Source organism: Capra hircus, chromosome 15, assembly GCF_001704415.2.
Source record: "Capra hircus breed San Clemente chromosome 15, ASM170441v1, whole genome shotgun sequence".
NCBI lineage: Eukaryota > Metazoa > Chordata > Mammalia > Artiodactyla > Bovidae > Capra > Capra hircus.
The window spans coordinates 44,818,164-44,833,374 of record NC_030822.1 but is presented as its reverse complement, the minus strand read 5'-3'; the positions used below and the strand labels follow the sequence as shown (position 1 = coordinate 44,833,374).

Genomic DNA, 15,211 nt, shown 5'->3' with positions numbered 1-15,211 from the left:
AAAGTATAAACTTCCAGGTATAAGATAAATAAGCCCTGGGAAGGTAATGTATTACATGGTGAGTATAGTTAATAATAATCTATTCCGTAAAGTTGCTGAGCAAGTAAAGTTTTCATCACAAGTGAAAACCTGTAACAATGTATACTGATGGACATTAACTGAACTTACTGTAGTGATCATTTCACAATACACACACATATCAAATCATTTTGTTGGACACCTAAAACTAATATAATGTTATATGTCAATTAGATCTCAATTTTAAAAGATAAATTAAAAAAAAACTATAGAAAAAGAATATAGCAGTTGTTAGGTTTTGAGGACTGAGGAGACAATTGGCTGCAAAGGAGAAGTGGGGGACTTCAGCAATGATGAAATTGCTTTGCCCCTTTATTGTGATGGTGATCACATGACCTAAATGTACTGTCAAAACCCATTGAACTATATGCTCAAAAATGACTTTTCTCTATGAAAATTTTAAATTACATGCTTAAAAAGACACACCAGGGCTGGAACTCTCTACCAATTACTTTTTCCTTTGTCAAATGGATTCCCATTAAGCTTTGCCAATTGGAGGCTCTCAAAGGAGACAAGAAAGCTTGAAGAAGAAACTTGCTCCTTCCTATTTGATTTTGATCTCTGTCAGTATCACCCAGTTTCTTTACTCTGCCAGGGAAGTTGGTTCCTATTTCCAGTTTTACTTTGTTTTTCCACACTCCTAGAACAGTCTTATTGCACCACTTCAGAGACACCAGCATCAGATGACCTCCCTTCTCAATGGTCTGAGAATTCTTCTTAAAGTTTCTAGATTCTAATTCCCTGTCAGTTCCCCTATTCCTCCAGCCCTGTGGATAGTAACTGCTTCCTTTGGTTTTTAATCTTTGCTCTACTTCTTGTTCTCTTTTGCCTCTTCAGTACTCTATTGCCTGTTTAATAATGTCTTGGAGTATTCTTTCTGTTAAAATTGCTGATGTGATTTCTGTCCTATGGACTAGAAATTGATTGAGAGAAAGCCCAGGTCTGTCCCATGCCCTACAAAATCCTACATGATCCATCCTGCCCATTACATCTCTGACCTCATCTTTTACTTTTCTTTCCCCTAACTCTGACTCACAAGAAATACAGTTGATAAAGAAGTATGTTAAGCTTCACCACAGGGGTGTGGTGTCATCAAAATTCAGAATATGGGAAACTCTATTGGACAAATAACTTAGTCTCTACAACAAATAAATTGAAGAAGGGAAAAAAATGATAGAGGTGAAGCCTCTAGATGAAAAGTGCCTTAAGACATATTAACCAGCAGCAAAGTGAAGACCTAATTTGATTTATATTTATATATATAATACGGGGCTTCCCTGGTGGCTCAGTGGTAAAGAATTCTCCTGCAATGTAGGAGACACAGGTTCAATCCCTGGGCGGGGAAGATCCCTGGAGGAGGGCATGGCAACCCACTCCAGTACTCTTACCTGGAGAATCCCCATGGACAGAGAAGCCTGGTGGGCTACAGTCTATAGGGTCGCCAAGAGTCAGACATGACTGAAGCGACTTAGCACACATACATGCACACAATATATTCATGTAATATATATAATTTCATACATGATTAATATATATGACATCATATATATCTATAAGGTAATTGGGAGATTTGAACTATTTAGTTGTTAAATTGAATTTTGGTTTTATGTTTAAGAGTCAAACATTTGGAGATACAAGTGGAAATATTTATGGACATATTGGGATTGGGTGCTGGGAGAAGGTCTGGGGGAAGCAGATGGCTCCTAGATATAATAACATTGGCCACAAATTGATCACTGTTGAAGCCAAATGTCTTCATCATTTCAAGCTAGTGTAACAAAATACCACAAACTGGGTGACTTATAAACAGTAAATACTTATTTCTTACAGTTCTGGAAGCTGAGAAATCCAAGACCAGGCCACTTGCAGATTCAATATCTGGTGGGGAGCCCACTTCCTCATTCACAGCAAATTTCTCACTGCAACCTCATATGTGGAAGCAGCAAGGGCATTCTCTCAGGCCTTATTTATAATGATACTAGTCCCATTCATGAGAGACTATTCTTATGACTTAATCACCTCCCCAAGGCCCCACCTCCTAACAGCATCACTTTGGGGGTTAGGTTTCAAGATAAACATTTTGAGAACGACACAAACATGCAGCCTATAGCACCAAGAAATAGAAGGGATTCATTTTATTATATAAAGACTAGGTTGTTTATATGTTTTTAAATGTCTGTTTGTCTTCAAAAATCTGAGCGTCTATCTACTGTGTGAGGCAGTTAATGCAAAGAGTGACTCACAGGCCTCTGGAAAATGTCAGGAGCCATTGCTGGAAAGCATATGTTGCAGTGGTTTCAACCATAAGCTCTGGAAAGCAGCACCTGTGTATGCCACTAGACAGTGGTCACCTGCGTGACCTTGGACTTCATGACTTCATGCCTCTGTTTCCCACATGCAGAGTGGAAACGATAATGGGGTCTAGCCCCATGGAGTCTTCCTGAAGATTAACTGAGTTAATAGCTATGAAGCACTATCTCAGAACATCATCTGGCCCATAGTAAGCAACCAAAATATGTCTCTTATAATTATCATTATTACTATCATCATCAAATAGGAAGACATGTTAAAATGAACCAACAGGGAAACAAGTGTATCCAAAATATGTTTTTAATCTTAATGAAGTTCACAAATGGCATAATATTGACACTTCCTTAAACAAATTATACAATCATGTTCTTGGACAATAAAGCATAGCATCAGCATTACCATGTGTCCCTACCGGCCACAGAGGCAGTGACTGAATGTCCCCCTAAGAGTTGGCAGAGATGCCATGTCAACAGAACATCTTTCAAAGACCCAATTTGCTACCAGATAAGCTAATGAGAGATGCCATCACATTTACTGCATATAGAATCAAATATAAAAAAGATGCACAACAAATATGGAATTAGCTTATTTTTGCATTCAGTTTCATTCCTTTAAAGTGATAAAGGTGCTTTTTTTTCAATATCTATTAGGATGCAAACATGTATATCTTCCATGGTGCCTCCTCACCAAGTGGTTGTCAACAGAAATTAACAGAAGTGGTGAGTTTAGCTTCATGGTAACCTGAGATGAAAAAAATAAATAAAATTAAAAAGAAGAAGAGGGGTAGGAAGAGGAAAATAAGAAAAAGAAAGAGAAGTAAGAGAATAAGAAGGAAATAATCACAATTACTACTGAAAGAACACAAATTTATAGAAATGTTTCTTTAACTGAACTCTATTTACAAATTATGGGTATGTGACATGAGAAAACTTTTATGGCAAAGGATGAGAAAACAATTCAGGGGTCACTATTAATACTAGCAGCAGTATTACAGTTATAGCTCTCTTGTCTGAATCTGTGAACATTGATCAATGTTGAAGGGTTTTCCGAAACTGGGTTAATTAATGATGTGTGACCCAGGCTAAGATTTGCAAGGCCTTCCCTTTCTGAATTCAGCAAGCTATTTTTCTCTACTGAGAAAGATGACACTACATCTCCACAGCCTGTCCTGTGTGTGTGAAAGAGTGTGTCAGTCCCTCAGTCGTGTCCAACTCTTTGCGACCCCGTGGACCACCAGGCTCCTCTTTCTATGGAATTTTCCAGGCAAGAATACTGGAGTGGGTGGCCATTTCCTTCTCCAGGGGATCTTCCCAACTGAACCTGGGTCTCCTGCATTGCAGGCAGATTCTTTACCACCTGAGCCACCAGGGAAGAGCACAGCCTGTCCTAGTGCTCGGATTTTGAGCTAAGTTGTAGGAACTCACTAACTCAAGAGGAAAAATGTAATTGGAGAGAAGAGATCTGAACCCATGTCCAGTGGGTTTCAAAATGCGAGTCCTAACCTCCAAATCCCTTTTCCTCCCTTCTGACAGTACAAGGCAATCACCTTCTTCCCAGAGTCATTTCTCTGCTCAGTCCTGAAGTTCCCTGCGGCGCCGGCCAAAGGCTTCAGAGCCCACGTTGGTGGGCACAAAGTTGCTCTTTACCACACCCCCAGATCTGCTGAGCAAGCCTGCCAGCCGATGGGTCACACAGGTGGCGGTGTTGCAGGACCTCTTCTGGGTAGTGATGCTGGTTTGCAGGATGGAGAAAGGAGAGAAGGCCCGTCAGTGAGAGGCTGCAGCAGAAGCCTACCCCATCGGGCCTTCAGAAAGAGAATTGTAGCTCTTTGACATATCACTTAAATATAAGTATTTCTCCTAAATGCAATTATCAAGGCTGTTAGGGGAAATGACCTAGCAGCCTTTGCCAGAAGCCCTGCCTAAAAGTTTTCACAAAAAATGCACTTCAAGGCCATGTGACAAGTACTAAAACCCTACACCTACATCCCTTACATTCTCCCCACCCCAGCACTCAAGGAGCATATGAGGACATACCCCAGCGCAAAACACCAACAAAACCACTTCCTATGGAAAATGAAAATTTTCTTAAGTCTTACCTGGAAGAGGCTCAGAGCAACGGGTTTGCAGCATCCTCCCCCAGCAGTGCTTACCTGCTCCGCAGCACACCTGTTCTCATTGCAGGAGCTGGTTCACAGGACTCTTACCACACCCTGTAACCCACTTACCGTAAGGTGAAGGCTACTTTTAAGCATAGGCCCTGGGCACTCTTGGACAGGGACCAGAGTAATGACCACCAAAGTGTCAATCCTTTTAGAAAATAGATTTATTCATCAATGACGAGGCGTGAGGGATGAAGCAGGAACTGGAGGGCTCTGCCATGATACCCTTGGGATCTCAGAAACTTCCCTCACTCTCTCTCATCTCTAACCTTATCTGTGAGTCCTGCTGTCTTTCCTTCCATTCTGAGGTTCCTGGCATTCTTTGTCATAAGCAAAGCTACCAATACGAGCTTGAAGAGCAATCAGAGTGAAATCCACATGCATTAATTTCATCCATGGGAACAAGAAAGGAAATCAGGAAGCAGGGGAAGGAGTTCAGTTGGCATCCTGGGGCACCCCAAAATGGGAGGAGAGGTCCTTCTCCAAGCTGTTGGCTATGTCCCTTTTCTTGCCAGGTGTTTCAGGCCCGAAGCCCATGCCAGAGTATCTATGATAGTTGTTCAAGTCCTTCCAGTACGCACTCAGCACACAGGTACTCAGATTACTGCACCGCTTAGCTCTGGAGCTGTCCAGGCTGCAGGGAAAAGACATGCCAGATAATACCATGCACCAGGGCTGCTCCTGGGGGCAGTCATGCAGAAGGTTAGACCAGGGAGGGGGCACTTGGAGCAGAGGTGGAAGGGGCAGGCAGGAGGCACAGCTCACACACCCTCCACTAGGAGATCTCAGAGGTTCGCTGAGCCAGGGCAGAGTGGGGAAGGGCTGCGGTGGGGAAGGGGTGACCTTTGCTGGCATTCCACATGCTGCTCAGTTCTTCCTGCTCTGCAGACAGGTCCTCAGGGTGGGTGCACGTGCAATACATGGCTCTGCTGGTGTGAACTCAAAGCTCAGGGTGCACAGGGAGGTGGGGATGGGGAAGGGTGTCTGGCCCAGTGACAACGTGCACGTGTCCACAGATTCCACACGTCTAAAGGCCCCAGACCTACCTCAGACACTGCTCTACCTGACCCCACCCTCTGCAAGGCCTTTGGGTTTACCTTGCAACTGGGCAATGAAGGTGCCTTGCAGGTGCGAAAGAACATACACAGGTTAAATTCCTTAGACATCCTGAGCTGCAACAGGCCCATCCCCTGGCTCCACACTTACCAGGCCTATCTCATCCAGTGCTGAGCGTTCTCCTCAGTAGGGCAAGACCAACTCCCAGAATAAGTGCTTCCACATCTCCCCATCTCATATCCTAACAGCTTTCAGGAGTTGGTCTTTTCAATGTGTCTAACTAACCACAGTTCCTCCAGCTGCATCTGGACGGATCACAGTCTTCCATGGAGGCTGAGAATGACTGGGTGCCGTCCTGGTGATCAGGGACAACCTGCAGGACTCTGGCCAGATGTTGTTTTTCCTGCTTCTCTGGGCTACACCCTCTTGAATAGGCCAGAGCTGGGAGGGGAGACTTACCTGGAGTCCTCTGTCTCCTCCTGCTCCTCCTCCTGCTCCAGCTCGTTGGTCTTCCTCTGGACATAGGCCTTCACCAGTGCGGCCAGCAGGAGGCGCCCTTCCTTCTCACTGAGTGCCCCAGGATCAGGGAGGGTCTCCAAAGCTGACCTGGAGAGAGGAAGCAACCCCCGCAAAGAGGCTCTGAGCCCCTGCCTGCCTCCTTCCCAGGATAAGCACCCAGGCTACCCAGTCCCTGCGGCTTTCCCAGAGGACATGGCTCTCCTGACTCCCAGCCCACAGGGCTCAAGGCCAGTGTCCACCGAAGGGTGTTGATTCACTGGGAGCCTCCCGCTGCTGTGACCTCAGAGGCAAAAAACTGCCTGATCCCAGGGTCAGTGGAAGGGGAATAAGTTCGTGGCTTCAGGCTGTCTCACCTGAGTGGTGTCGCCTGGAGACTGCCTGCCTGGCACAGGACCAAGATGCTGAAAGCCAGGAAGGGGGAGGATTTCCCGAAGCCCATGATGCCTCTCTGTAAAGGGAGAATGACGTTACCACTGCACCAAGACCAGGCACCGTCTGGAGCCCACAGACCCAGGTTCCAGTCCGGCCACAGCTGCCTTGAGAATTCAGGCAGGTTACTTCACCTCCCCACGCCTCTTTTCAGTTCACTTGCCAGATAGGCTGCTTTGAATCTCAAAATATACGTTACACTGAATAGTTTGGTAAGTAGAAATAGGTGTGCTGGGGAGGGGTGGGGGAGGGTTCTGGTTTTGTTCTGTGAAAAGCCAGGGAGAAGCTATACACGCGCACAGAAAGCCACACCTTTTGCCCCAGGCAGAAACCAAGCGAGGACCCACCCTTGCTTGTAGTCTGTGCCTATCTTCTTAGGGACTGAGAAATCTAGGACCACTTCACCTCCGCTGGACTTCGCTGCTAACGGGTGGGAGAGGAAGGCAGGAGGGGTAAATTGGAAAGGAGCGTTAACCTCTCAGTCTGTGGGTTTGGGTTTGGGAGTAATTTAACGTGCAGGATCATGCCTGGACTCTGCCAGCGCAGCCCTTCTCTGCTAAAATGCGGTTTAGCAGCAGGTGCTGGGCGCCAGCTCCCTGAGATGAGCTCCACGTTCTGGCCGGCTGACTACTCTGCCCCAAGTCCATGCCAATGCCCCAGGCACTCAAGCGAGCTGCAGACGCCTCAGAGGAAGCTTCAGGGCTTAACCGGCCGGAGAACCAAACACGATCTCTCCTTGGGACCTAGATTGCTCAGGGCACTCCCAGAACAAACTCCAACAGGATCCTGCATGCAAAGGATGGGCACCAAAGCAGGGGCCGAGGACCAGGTTAGGCTAGGAAGCTAGGGCTGGGCGCACGGCGCTTCCAGCGTCCAGGCGAAGCCCTGGGGATGCTTGCGGTTTCGCTGGCGCTAGTTAGAAGAAAAGGAGCTGTCAGCCACAACCTTCTGCCTTCTTCCCAGCGGGACAGGCAGCTAGGAGCACCTGGTTATAGGTGGGCCAGGATGGCCTTCAGGAGTAAAGGAGAAGCAAGCAGGCAAGCGGATGGAGCAAATTAGATGAACTATCCAGAGGCTGGTAATCAGAGTGAGCAGCATTGGAAGTTCTCACCTGGCAACTCGAGTTTCAGGAGAGGGCGAGCGGCGGGTCCCGGGGACAGACACAACGCCTGCTGCGGGCGTCTTCTCTGCGGAGCTCTCGGCTCTTATGCGGGTGATAGGGGGCGGGGAGGGCCCCAGGAGTCCGCACGGCCAATCCAAAGTGGCCAGGAGCGACCCAGCTCCGATTGCGTCATTGCCCGCTCTCCCACACCGGTCCACTAGGGAGGGGAACCGTCCGCTCTGGCTGTCATTCGCAATGAGGTCATTGCTTGGGGAACCGGAGGGCTGGGAGGGAGTGGAGGGCGTCCGACGTCCAGAAAGTGGGAGCAAACTGGGGGAGAGACTGGTGTAACTGACGGTGAAGGGTCAGAGTGCCTCTCACTTTCTCTGCGCCTGAACTCCGACCTCGCACCCCCTCCATCCACTCCAGTAGGGACCCCGGCCGGGTCACTCAGATTCTGAAGGGATCTCAGATGTAATAGACCACGTTGGAGGAAGGGGATGGTGAGAGGAAAGGATCTTTGAAAAATTAACCTCTTTGGACCATATGGGGTGATCCTGTATATTCTTCCTCCCTACTCTCCTTCAACCGCCCCTCAAAGTAGTTTTGCTTCCAGTCTGGTAACCTCGCCTCTTTTGCCTCACTCCTCTGGGACAGAGGTGGGAGTGGACAAGAGGACTGGGGAGGGGGCTAAGCTGGCACTGCCTGCACAGAGAGCTAGACACCCCTCTTGTACTCCCGAATTCTCGAATTCTCGACTGCTAGTTCAGTATCCCCCACTCTAACCGCGGATCTGCACCGCGGCGCTGGAGTTGGTTTACACAGCTGTCCCACTCCTCTGCCTTTTGTTTGCCAAGCTGCTGGGCCAGGACGCCTGTGTCCGTGTTTCTACCCGTCTCGCCCCACATCCCCGCCCCACTTTCCTGAAGCGCTAGCTTGCAGAGCTGAAGGGGGTCAGCGTCCACCCACGGGTGCTGCAAGCCCAAAGGGCAACCTTCGAACACATAGGTTCGAAGCCCCAGGCTGGCAGAGCGCGCACTCACGCCTCCCGCAAGGTGCACACCGCACTCACCTTCCTGGACCCCAGACACACGTTCCCCTTTCGCACTCACAAACGGACACTCCGCAGACCGCCAGCACTCACTGCAACAGACGCGCCCTCACCCGCTGTTCGCTAAGGAGGGAGCGCGCATCCACCCAACCCTACCTGGACCAGATCTGAAAGTATCACCTCGAGTTTCTGCTTTCGGAAACAGGCACATTTTACGTACACAGGGGTGCGCGTTGTCCCCACCGCCCCCCGCCCCCAGCACGCATACAGACACACGCGCCAGGAGGACAGGTGGCGCTGGGAGCTGACTATATCTGCCCTTTCCTTTTTCCTTAAGGAAAGCCGGGTCTGGAGTCCGCGAGGCGGGCGCCGGAGACACGCGGGCGCAGCGAGAAGATCCTGGCTCTGGAAGGGTCGCATAGGGACTGTGGGGAGAGGCAGTGGGGGAGGAGTGAAGGAGGCACCCACCTTCAGAGCCTCAGGCTAGCCCCGCACCACGTGGTCGCGGCGACACTAGACGCGCCCGCCGGGCCCTCCTGAGCTCGCGAAGCCTCTCAGGAAACCTCCCCCAGAGGTGCCGGGCCGGGAGCGAAGCCAGAGGCCCGCCGAAGACCCGCAGCTGGTGACCACCGCTTCTGCGGGTCAGGGAGGAGCACAGGGGACGTCTGTCTAGATCCTCCGGGTTTTCTGTGACAGAACGCTGCTTGCGGGCACAAGACAGGTTGCCCTCCAACACCTTGGCAATCGAAACTCCCAAAGAATCAGGTCGGCCAAACAGCGATTCTTGCCGGGCCTGCTATGCCGGCGGGAGGAGGCACAGGGCGCAGGACCCGGAGTCTCCCCTGCTCCCGGGAAGCCTGAGCGGCCAGAGAAGGTGGCGGGGGGCTGATCCGGAGGGACTGTCTCTCTGCGCCCCAGTTCTTAGGCTCGCTTTCGTAACCGGTGACACCGAAGCGGCCTTTTACTTGGGGGCTCTTCTGCACGAGTCCTGCAAATGAGAAGATGTACTTCTGCGTCCCTTTCCGGGATTCTGGCCGGGGAAGGGGGCTGCCAGGTGGACAGGTGTCCCTGGGAGCTGACTATACCTGCCCCTTTCCCCGCTTCATCCCGGACCACTGAGGTCTGGCAGAGTGTAGCCCGCCCAGCAGCCCCGGGCAGCCCTGCTCCCCAGAGAGGGCCAGCGCAGGGGACGAGAAAAGACCCGGAAGCCCCCTCACCTTGGAGCCCGGGCTCCCCAGCGTCCACCAAGCTCGAAGCCCGCAGAGAGCGCAGGAAGAACTGGGTTTGGGGTTCTGCCTCTCTAGAGGCCCCAAAAGATGAATTTAGGAAAACTTTGAACTCTTAGGGTTAAGGGCTGAAAAGTTGGCATCCTCTCCAGAGACTGTCACTTGGACTTTTCTGAAGTGTTAGGACCCACTGCCTTGCGGCCGCCCTGAGCACAATACAATACCTGGGTCGCCCTCCATTCCGCATACGGTGGGTGGCCCAGAACCCAAGCAGAGCTCCTGCCTGGGTGAAGTCGGTGAAAGTTTCTGTAAAAGCCACAGAGGCTCGAATCCCTGCGCTCTGACAAGAAAGAGGAGTGCTCACCCTATCTGGAGGCCCATCTTGTCACAAGTAGTCCCGGTTCCTCGCTTTCACTATCTTGTTGGGTACCCAGAATTATTTGCCCTAATCTTCCTCCACTAGGGTCTTTGCACAGTGTTTGGAGCATAGCAGGTGCACAGCAAAAGTTTGGTGACAGGGGAGTGAGCGAGGGGATGAATGAATGAACAGTTCCGAGGGTTCATTACAGTAAGAGTCAGCAGGAAATTCGAAGCCAAGTTGAACGGCACCCAATTTAGATCCACTAGATGGAAAAGCAGATTGTTGATCCAAAGAAGTACCTCTTTTTATTTAATGAAAGGAATCCTGATGTCCTGGTGGAAACTTTCTGGAATATAACGTGAGAGGAATGGTTCCGAACTCCAGCTTGAAAAGCAAAATAAGGCATTTTTCCTCAACTCATCCTTTATTATATTGGTGAGTGAATGGAAGAAAAAAGTCAATAAAATGCCTTGCTTTCTAAATCGAGAAAATTACATTTTGATTTTCCTGGAACTGTTCTGAGCTTCAAGGCATCCCAATCAAACCAACTATCATGAGGATTTACAGCGAATGGTTTCCCAGGAATAATCTTTTGCTCTTAAATTGTCTCAAATGTTTCCATGCTCGGTTTAACTTTTTAATGTAATTATTTTTTACATTTTGAAAATGAGTCATTAATTTTTAGAAAAAACAGATTCCATGTACTATAGCCTTTGAAGTTTATTTTTATTTACTTTAACTTACTCTCTGTTTTCTTTACAAATTTTCTTGGAGAAATATCCCTTAAGGGAAAGTTTTATTCATGCAACAAATACTGAGAACCCACTATGTGCCAGGCATTGTTACAGGCACTAGCAATTCACAGTGAACAAAACAAAACCCCTGCCCTCCTGATACTTATATGACAGTGATGTATTTAACAGGAGTCCTTGTATATCACCTTCCACCCATATGAAACACATACATATCCTCACCCAGGAATTGAACTGGGGTCTCCTGCATTGCATGTGGATTCTTTACTGAGCTGTGAGGGAAGCCCATATTCCACTCACATCCTCACAATATAGTAATATCATCTATCTGTCAAACAGATATATTCAGGGTTTATATGATTAAGACAACGTACAGACGAGCTGAGCTCCATAGTGTACTTTGATTACATTTTCTTGTGTGTCTTACTTTTAGTTAGTAATTCCCTCTCTTTTCATTTGTCTCATTTTTTTTTCTGCCATCACCTGTTTTTTCATTTTCCAGTGTCACATTTGTCCCTCAATCTTGGTTTACTACCTCACTTTGGTGGAGCAAACTCACCATTATATGAAAGATTTTCCAGAGATTTTGAAAGCATTCTCTACTTGTCTCCTATACCCAGTGTGACTGTTGAGAAATCCATTTACTTTTTTTTTTTTTTTTTTTTAGGACCTCTCTGTCTCTTTCTCTCTCCCCCACTCTGTTCCAGTCTTCTAAAATACCATGATGTTGTGTCTTGGTGTGGGCTATTTTTATTTATTGTTCTAAGTACTGGAATAACACTTGCAATAAGAAAATTCATGTTCTTCAAGTTAGGGATATTTTCTTGCTTTATTTCTTTGATAATTTTATCTTTTTGTTGTTTTTGTTCAACTTTCTGGGAGACTTTTAAAAAAAATTACAGTGTTTTTAAATTCTTTTGTTCATAGTTTTAACTTGCAATAACTTTTAAAAAATCCTGTGTTACTTTTTACATCCTCCTGTTTTTATTTAATGGGTACAATATCATCTTTTAGCTCTCTGCAGCTGTTAAATATAGGTTATTTGTTTTGTTTTTCTCACTTTAGAGATTACCCTCATATTTCTAGTTCTCCCTAGCTGCTGATTTATATTTAAGAGGGATAATAATACGCTATTCAGAAGATGAGAATGGCAGAATTGTCCATCGATAGACCTGAATATGATAAAATGATTAGATAAGAAGCAACCTTGCCTTTCTATTGGGGGAGGGATGCTAAACTGAGAATAACTTGTAAGTCTTTCCTCTTGGCTCTTCATCACCTAAGAAGATCCTGCAAGGATTACCAGGATGGGGGGTTGGGGGATAGAGTATAAACTGATGAGTAATGAGGAAGGAGGCTGAGAGTTTTATCATTCATTATAATAATCCTCCAGTATTTTCTGGGACCCAGTCATCTAACTACATAGGATACAAAGAAAATTTGGGGTCTAACTACTCCTTTTAAAGGCTTGAAATTACTCCAATTTTCAACCCAGTCTATAACACCACCAACAGAGGCTACCAATTCCTCAGAGCCTAGAGCTTGTCTGGAGTCCTTGCTTCTTGATGGCTTTCCCTGCCCTACTAGAGTAGTTTGCACTAGAAATGTATGTCATTACACAGCTTTCTTTTCTGCTAAACCAGTTAAGAAGACTGGTTGAAGGGTAGCAGATACAGTAATTGCAGAGCCCTCAAGTTATATTCAATCCACTGGGCACTTGACCTCAATGGAGTCCCACTCCCCATCACAGGCAACCTGCTTGGGAGGCTTCTTCCTCCAAATCCCAGAGAAATAGAGATGCAAACATCTAACTTGCAGAAGTCCTTTCTTAGAGATTATTTTTAGGGTTGTCTGTGTCTGCCAGAGAATGAGCAAGGCATGGTGGCCCAGACCCAAGCTGGTCACTCTGAGAGATAGACAGTGAATGACGTCAAGGAATTACTCAGGTTGGGTTCCTCTGAGATGATTAAACTTCTTTCTTGGCTCAGACTCACTGAACCCAAACTGACTATATCCTACCTGTCTGAAAGCATTATTCCATACTGCAATGGAAGTAGAAATACAGGTAAAGCTTTCTTGTTAAGCTCATTAGAGAAAAATTTCCTGCATTCAACACTCTCAGAAAAATGAGAGTTTTTGCTAAAGTAAATTCCCAGGTAACAGAAACATATTTTAAATGGAAAACAAGCATTTAAAAGTCATTTTTGATGGAATCTCTTTTAAAATGCATGGCATTCTCCTCTTAACCTTCTCTGAATGACTCACAGGCATCATCAAGAGAACATCCGTCACAGTGTTGCATCCTATGTAAGGGCTGGACTTAGCTGGACTGTTTACCTCCACACCTTTCGAACCCAACTTCTGTGTTTTTGAGCTCTTGGTCCATTGTTTACAGTTAGCATGTTAATTATTCATATTTTGCTGACCATGAGACCCACATAGTATCTCAGGATCACATTTTTGTTTTTTGATGGTTTCTGCTGGTCACTGTTAATATATCTGCCTCTAGCCTCAGGCCAGTTTACCAGAATTTTCACCTGCTAATTCAATATCATCAGGAAAACAATAGAAGCATGCTTAATAGAACTGGCTAGAGCAAATCAGAAGTAAGGAAGGTTAAGAGAAAGATCTGAGTGTCTCTCTTGTGAGAAATGGCAGAGAGATCTAATGTATTTTCTGACCCTCAACTGTATGTTCTATGTGTGCGTGCTAAGTCACTCCAGTTGTGTCTGACTTTCTGTGACCCTGTGGACTGTAGCTCACCAGGCTCCTCTGTTCATGAGATTCTCCAAGCAAGAATACTGGAGTGGGTTGCCATTTCCTTCTCCAGGTGATCTTCCCCACCCAGGGATCAACCCCAGGTCTTTTACCATCTCCTCCACTGGCAGGAGGGTTCTTTACCACTAGCACCACCTGGGAAGCCTGTTTCTGGATAAGTGAGTGTTTCTCTAATGAGGAAGTTTGAGTTAGACCATAGGTTTTTAAATGGATCTTGCATAACAGTGTTGTCCAATAGAACTTTCTGCAAAAATGGGAATGTTCCAAATTTGTACTGTCCAGAGCAATTGCAACAAGCCACATGTGACTCTTGTGCACATGAAATATAACTAGTGCAAGCAAAGAGCTGAATTCTAATTTATTTTAATTAATTTAAAGGTAAATAGCCTCATTTAGCTAGTGATTAGAGTACTGTAGATGACAATCCACTGTATAGAGCAGTGGTTAGATGCATAGATTCTGGAGACAGACTGTTTTTTGTTCAAATTCTGCCTCTCATACTTATTTAGCTGTTTCATCATAGACAAATAGCTCAAACACTCTGTACTTCAGGATTCTCCTTTGTAAAATGAGGATAATAATACAGTTTAATACAGCTACTATGAGGATTGAATGGGTAATAAACCTAAAGTGCTTAGAACCGTGTATGGTAACTAGTAAGCGCTATACACGTTAACCATTGTCTTACACTGGGTTTCTCCAGAAGCAGAACTCAAGACAAACCATTTATTTGGGAGTTGTACCAGTAAGGGAACAGGGAAATGAGACAGGGGAGGGAAGATAACCATTACAGAGTACGCTAATAAGCAGGTTGCAGCTGTAGGCAACTTGATCCTGCTGGAGATCCTCTGGAACACTTAAAGAGAAAGCCTCAGAATTATTCCACTCAAAGAAGGATTAAGTTATTTATCCACCAACTCCAGTCCATCACCAGTTTAGGACTGCTCCCACAGGTGCCAACTCCCCAGCACATCTAGCCAGTCCTGCATGGCCAAGGTCCTTGGCCAGAGAAAATTCCCAGGTCACAGGTGCTTGCAGTAGAAAGCTATAGTTAAATACAACAGGAAAAACTGATGAGGCTCTATGACAATCTGCTATAGCCATGTTATTATTATAAAGAGTCTGCCACTGCTTAATGACCCTCCCTAAAAATAGACAGGAATACGTTTCTTGTCTATACTGTGTCCTGAAAGATTAGTAAACAGGCTGTGATATGCTGATGTCACTTTGTTGACTATTCCCACTCACTTGATTCTTAAGGTCTTTGCTCAGAGTATTTAGAAAGCCTTTGGTGGTCCCTGGGTCTTAGGGTCCATCATCTTCAGTGCCCATTTCGTCAGTAAGCAAACACCAGAAAAATCAGTGCCCTCTAGTCTCTTGCAGCAATA

General features: G+C 46.5%; 1 protein-coding gene across 2 annotated transcripts; it reads right to left on the bottom strand.

Moving 5' to 3' along the window:
• Nucleotides 2,722-7,740, bottom strand: LOC102188608 (calcitonin). Of its 2 annotated transcripts, XM_013969464.2 has the most exons (5): nucleotides 7,665-7,740; nucleotides 6,478-6,572; nucleotides 6,065-6,211; nucleotides 3,935-4,119; nucleotides 2,722-3,129 (listed from the first exon to the last, which is right to left on the bottom strand). In XM_013969464.2, the coding sequence occupies exons 2-4, from the start codon at nucleotides 6,561-6,563 to the stop codon at nucleotides 3,960-3,962; spliced, it is 393 nt and encodes a 130-aa protein (XP_013824918.1). In that variant the 5' UTR covers nucleotides 6,564-6,572; nucleotides 7,665-7,740; the 3' UTR covers nucleotides 2,722-3,129; nucleotides 3,935-3,959. The 2 variants fall into 2 exon arrangements, with proteins under 2 accessions (XP_013824918.1, XP_005689645.1); XM_005689588.3 differs by lacking the exons at nucleotides 2,722-3,129; nucleotides 3,935-4,119 and adding an exon at nucleotides 4,699-5,183.

What these genes read in the sequence shown, in the direction of transcription:
- LOC102188608 (XM_005689588.3), bottom strand. Translation starts at nt 6,563, where the DNA reads ATGGGCTTCGGGAAATCCTCCCCCTTCCTGGCTTTCAGCATCTTGGTC. An exon ending in CTCCAGGCGACACCACTCAG is followed by an intron (nt 6,212 to 6,477) that starts GTGAGACAGCCT and finishes TCCTCTCTCCAG; the next exon opens with GTCAGCTTTGGAGACCCTCC. An exon ending in GAGGAGACAGAGGACTCCAG is followed by an intron (nt 5,184 to 6,064) that starts GTAAGTCTCCCC and finishes TTTTCCCTGCAG; the next exon opens with CCTGGACAGCTCCAGAGCTA.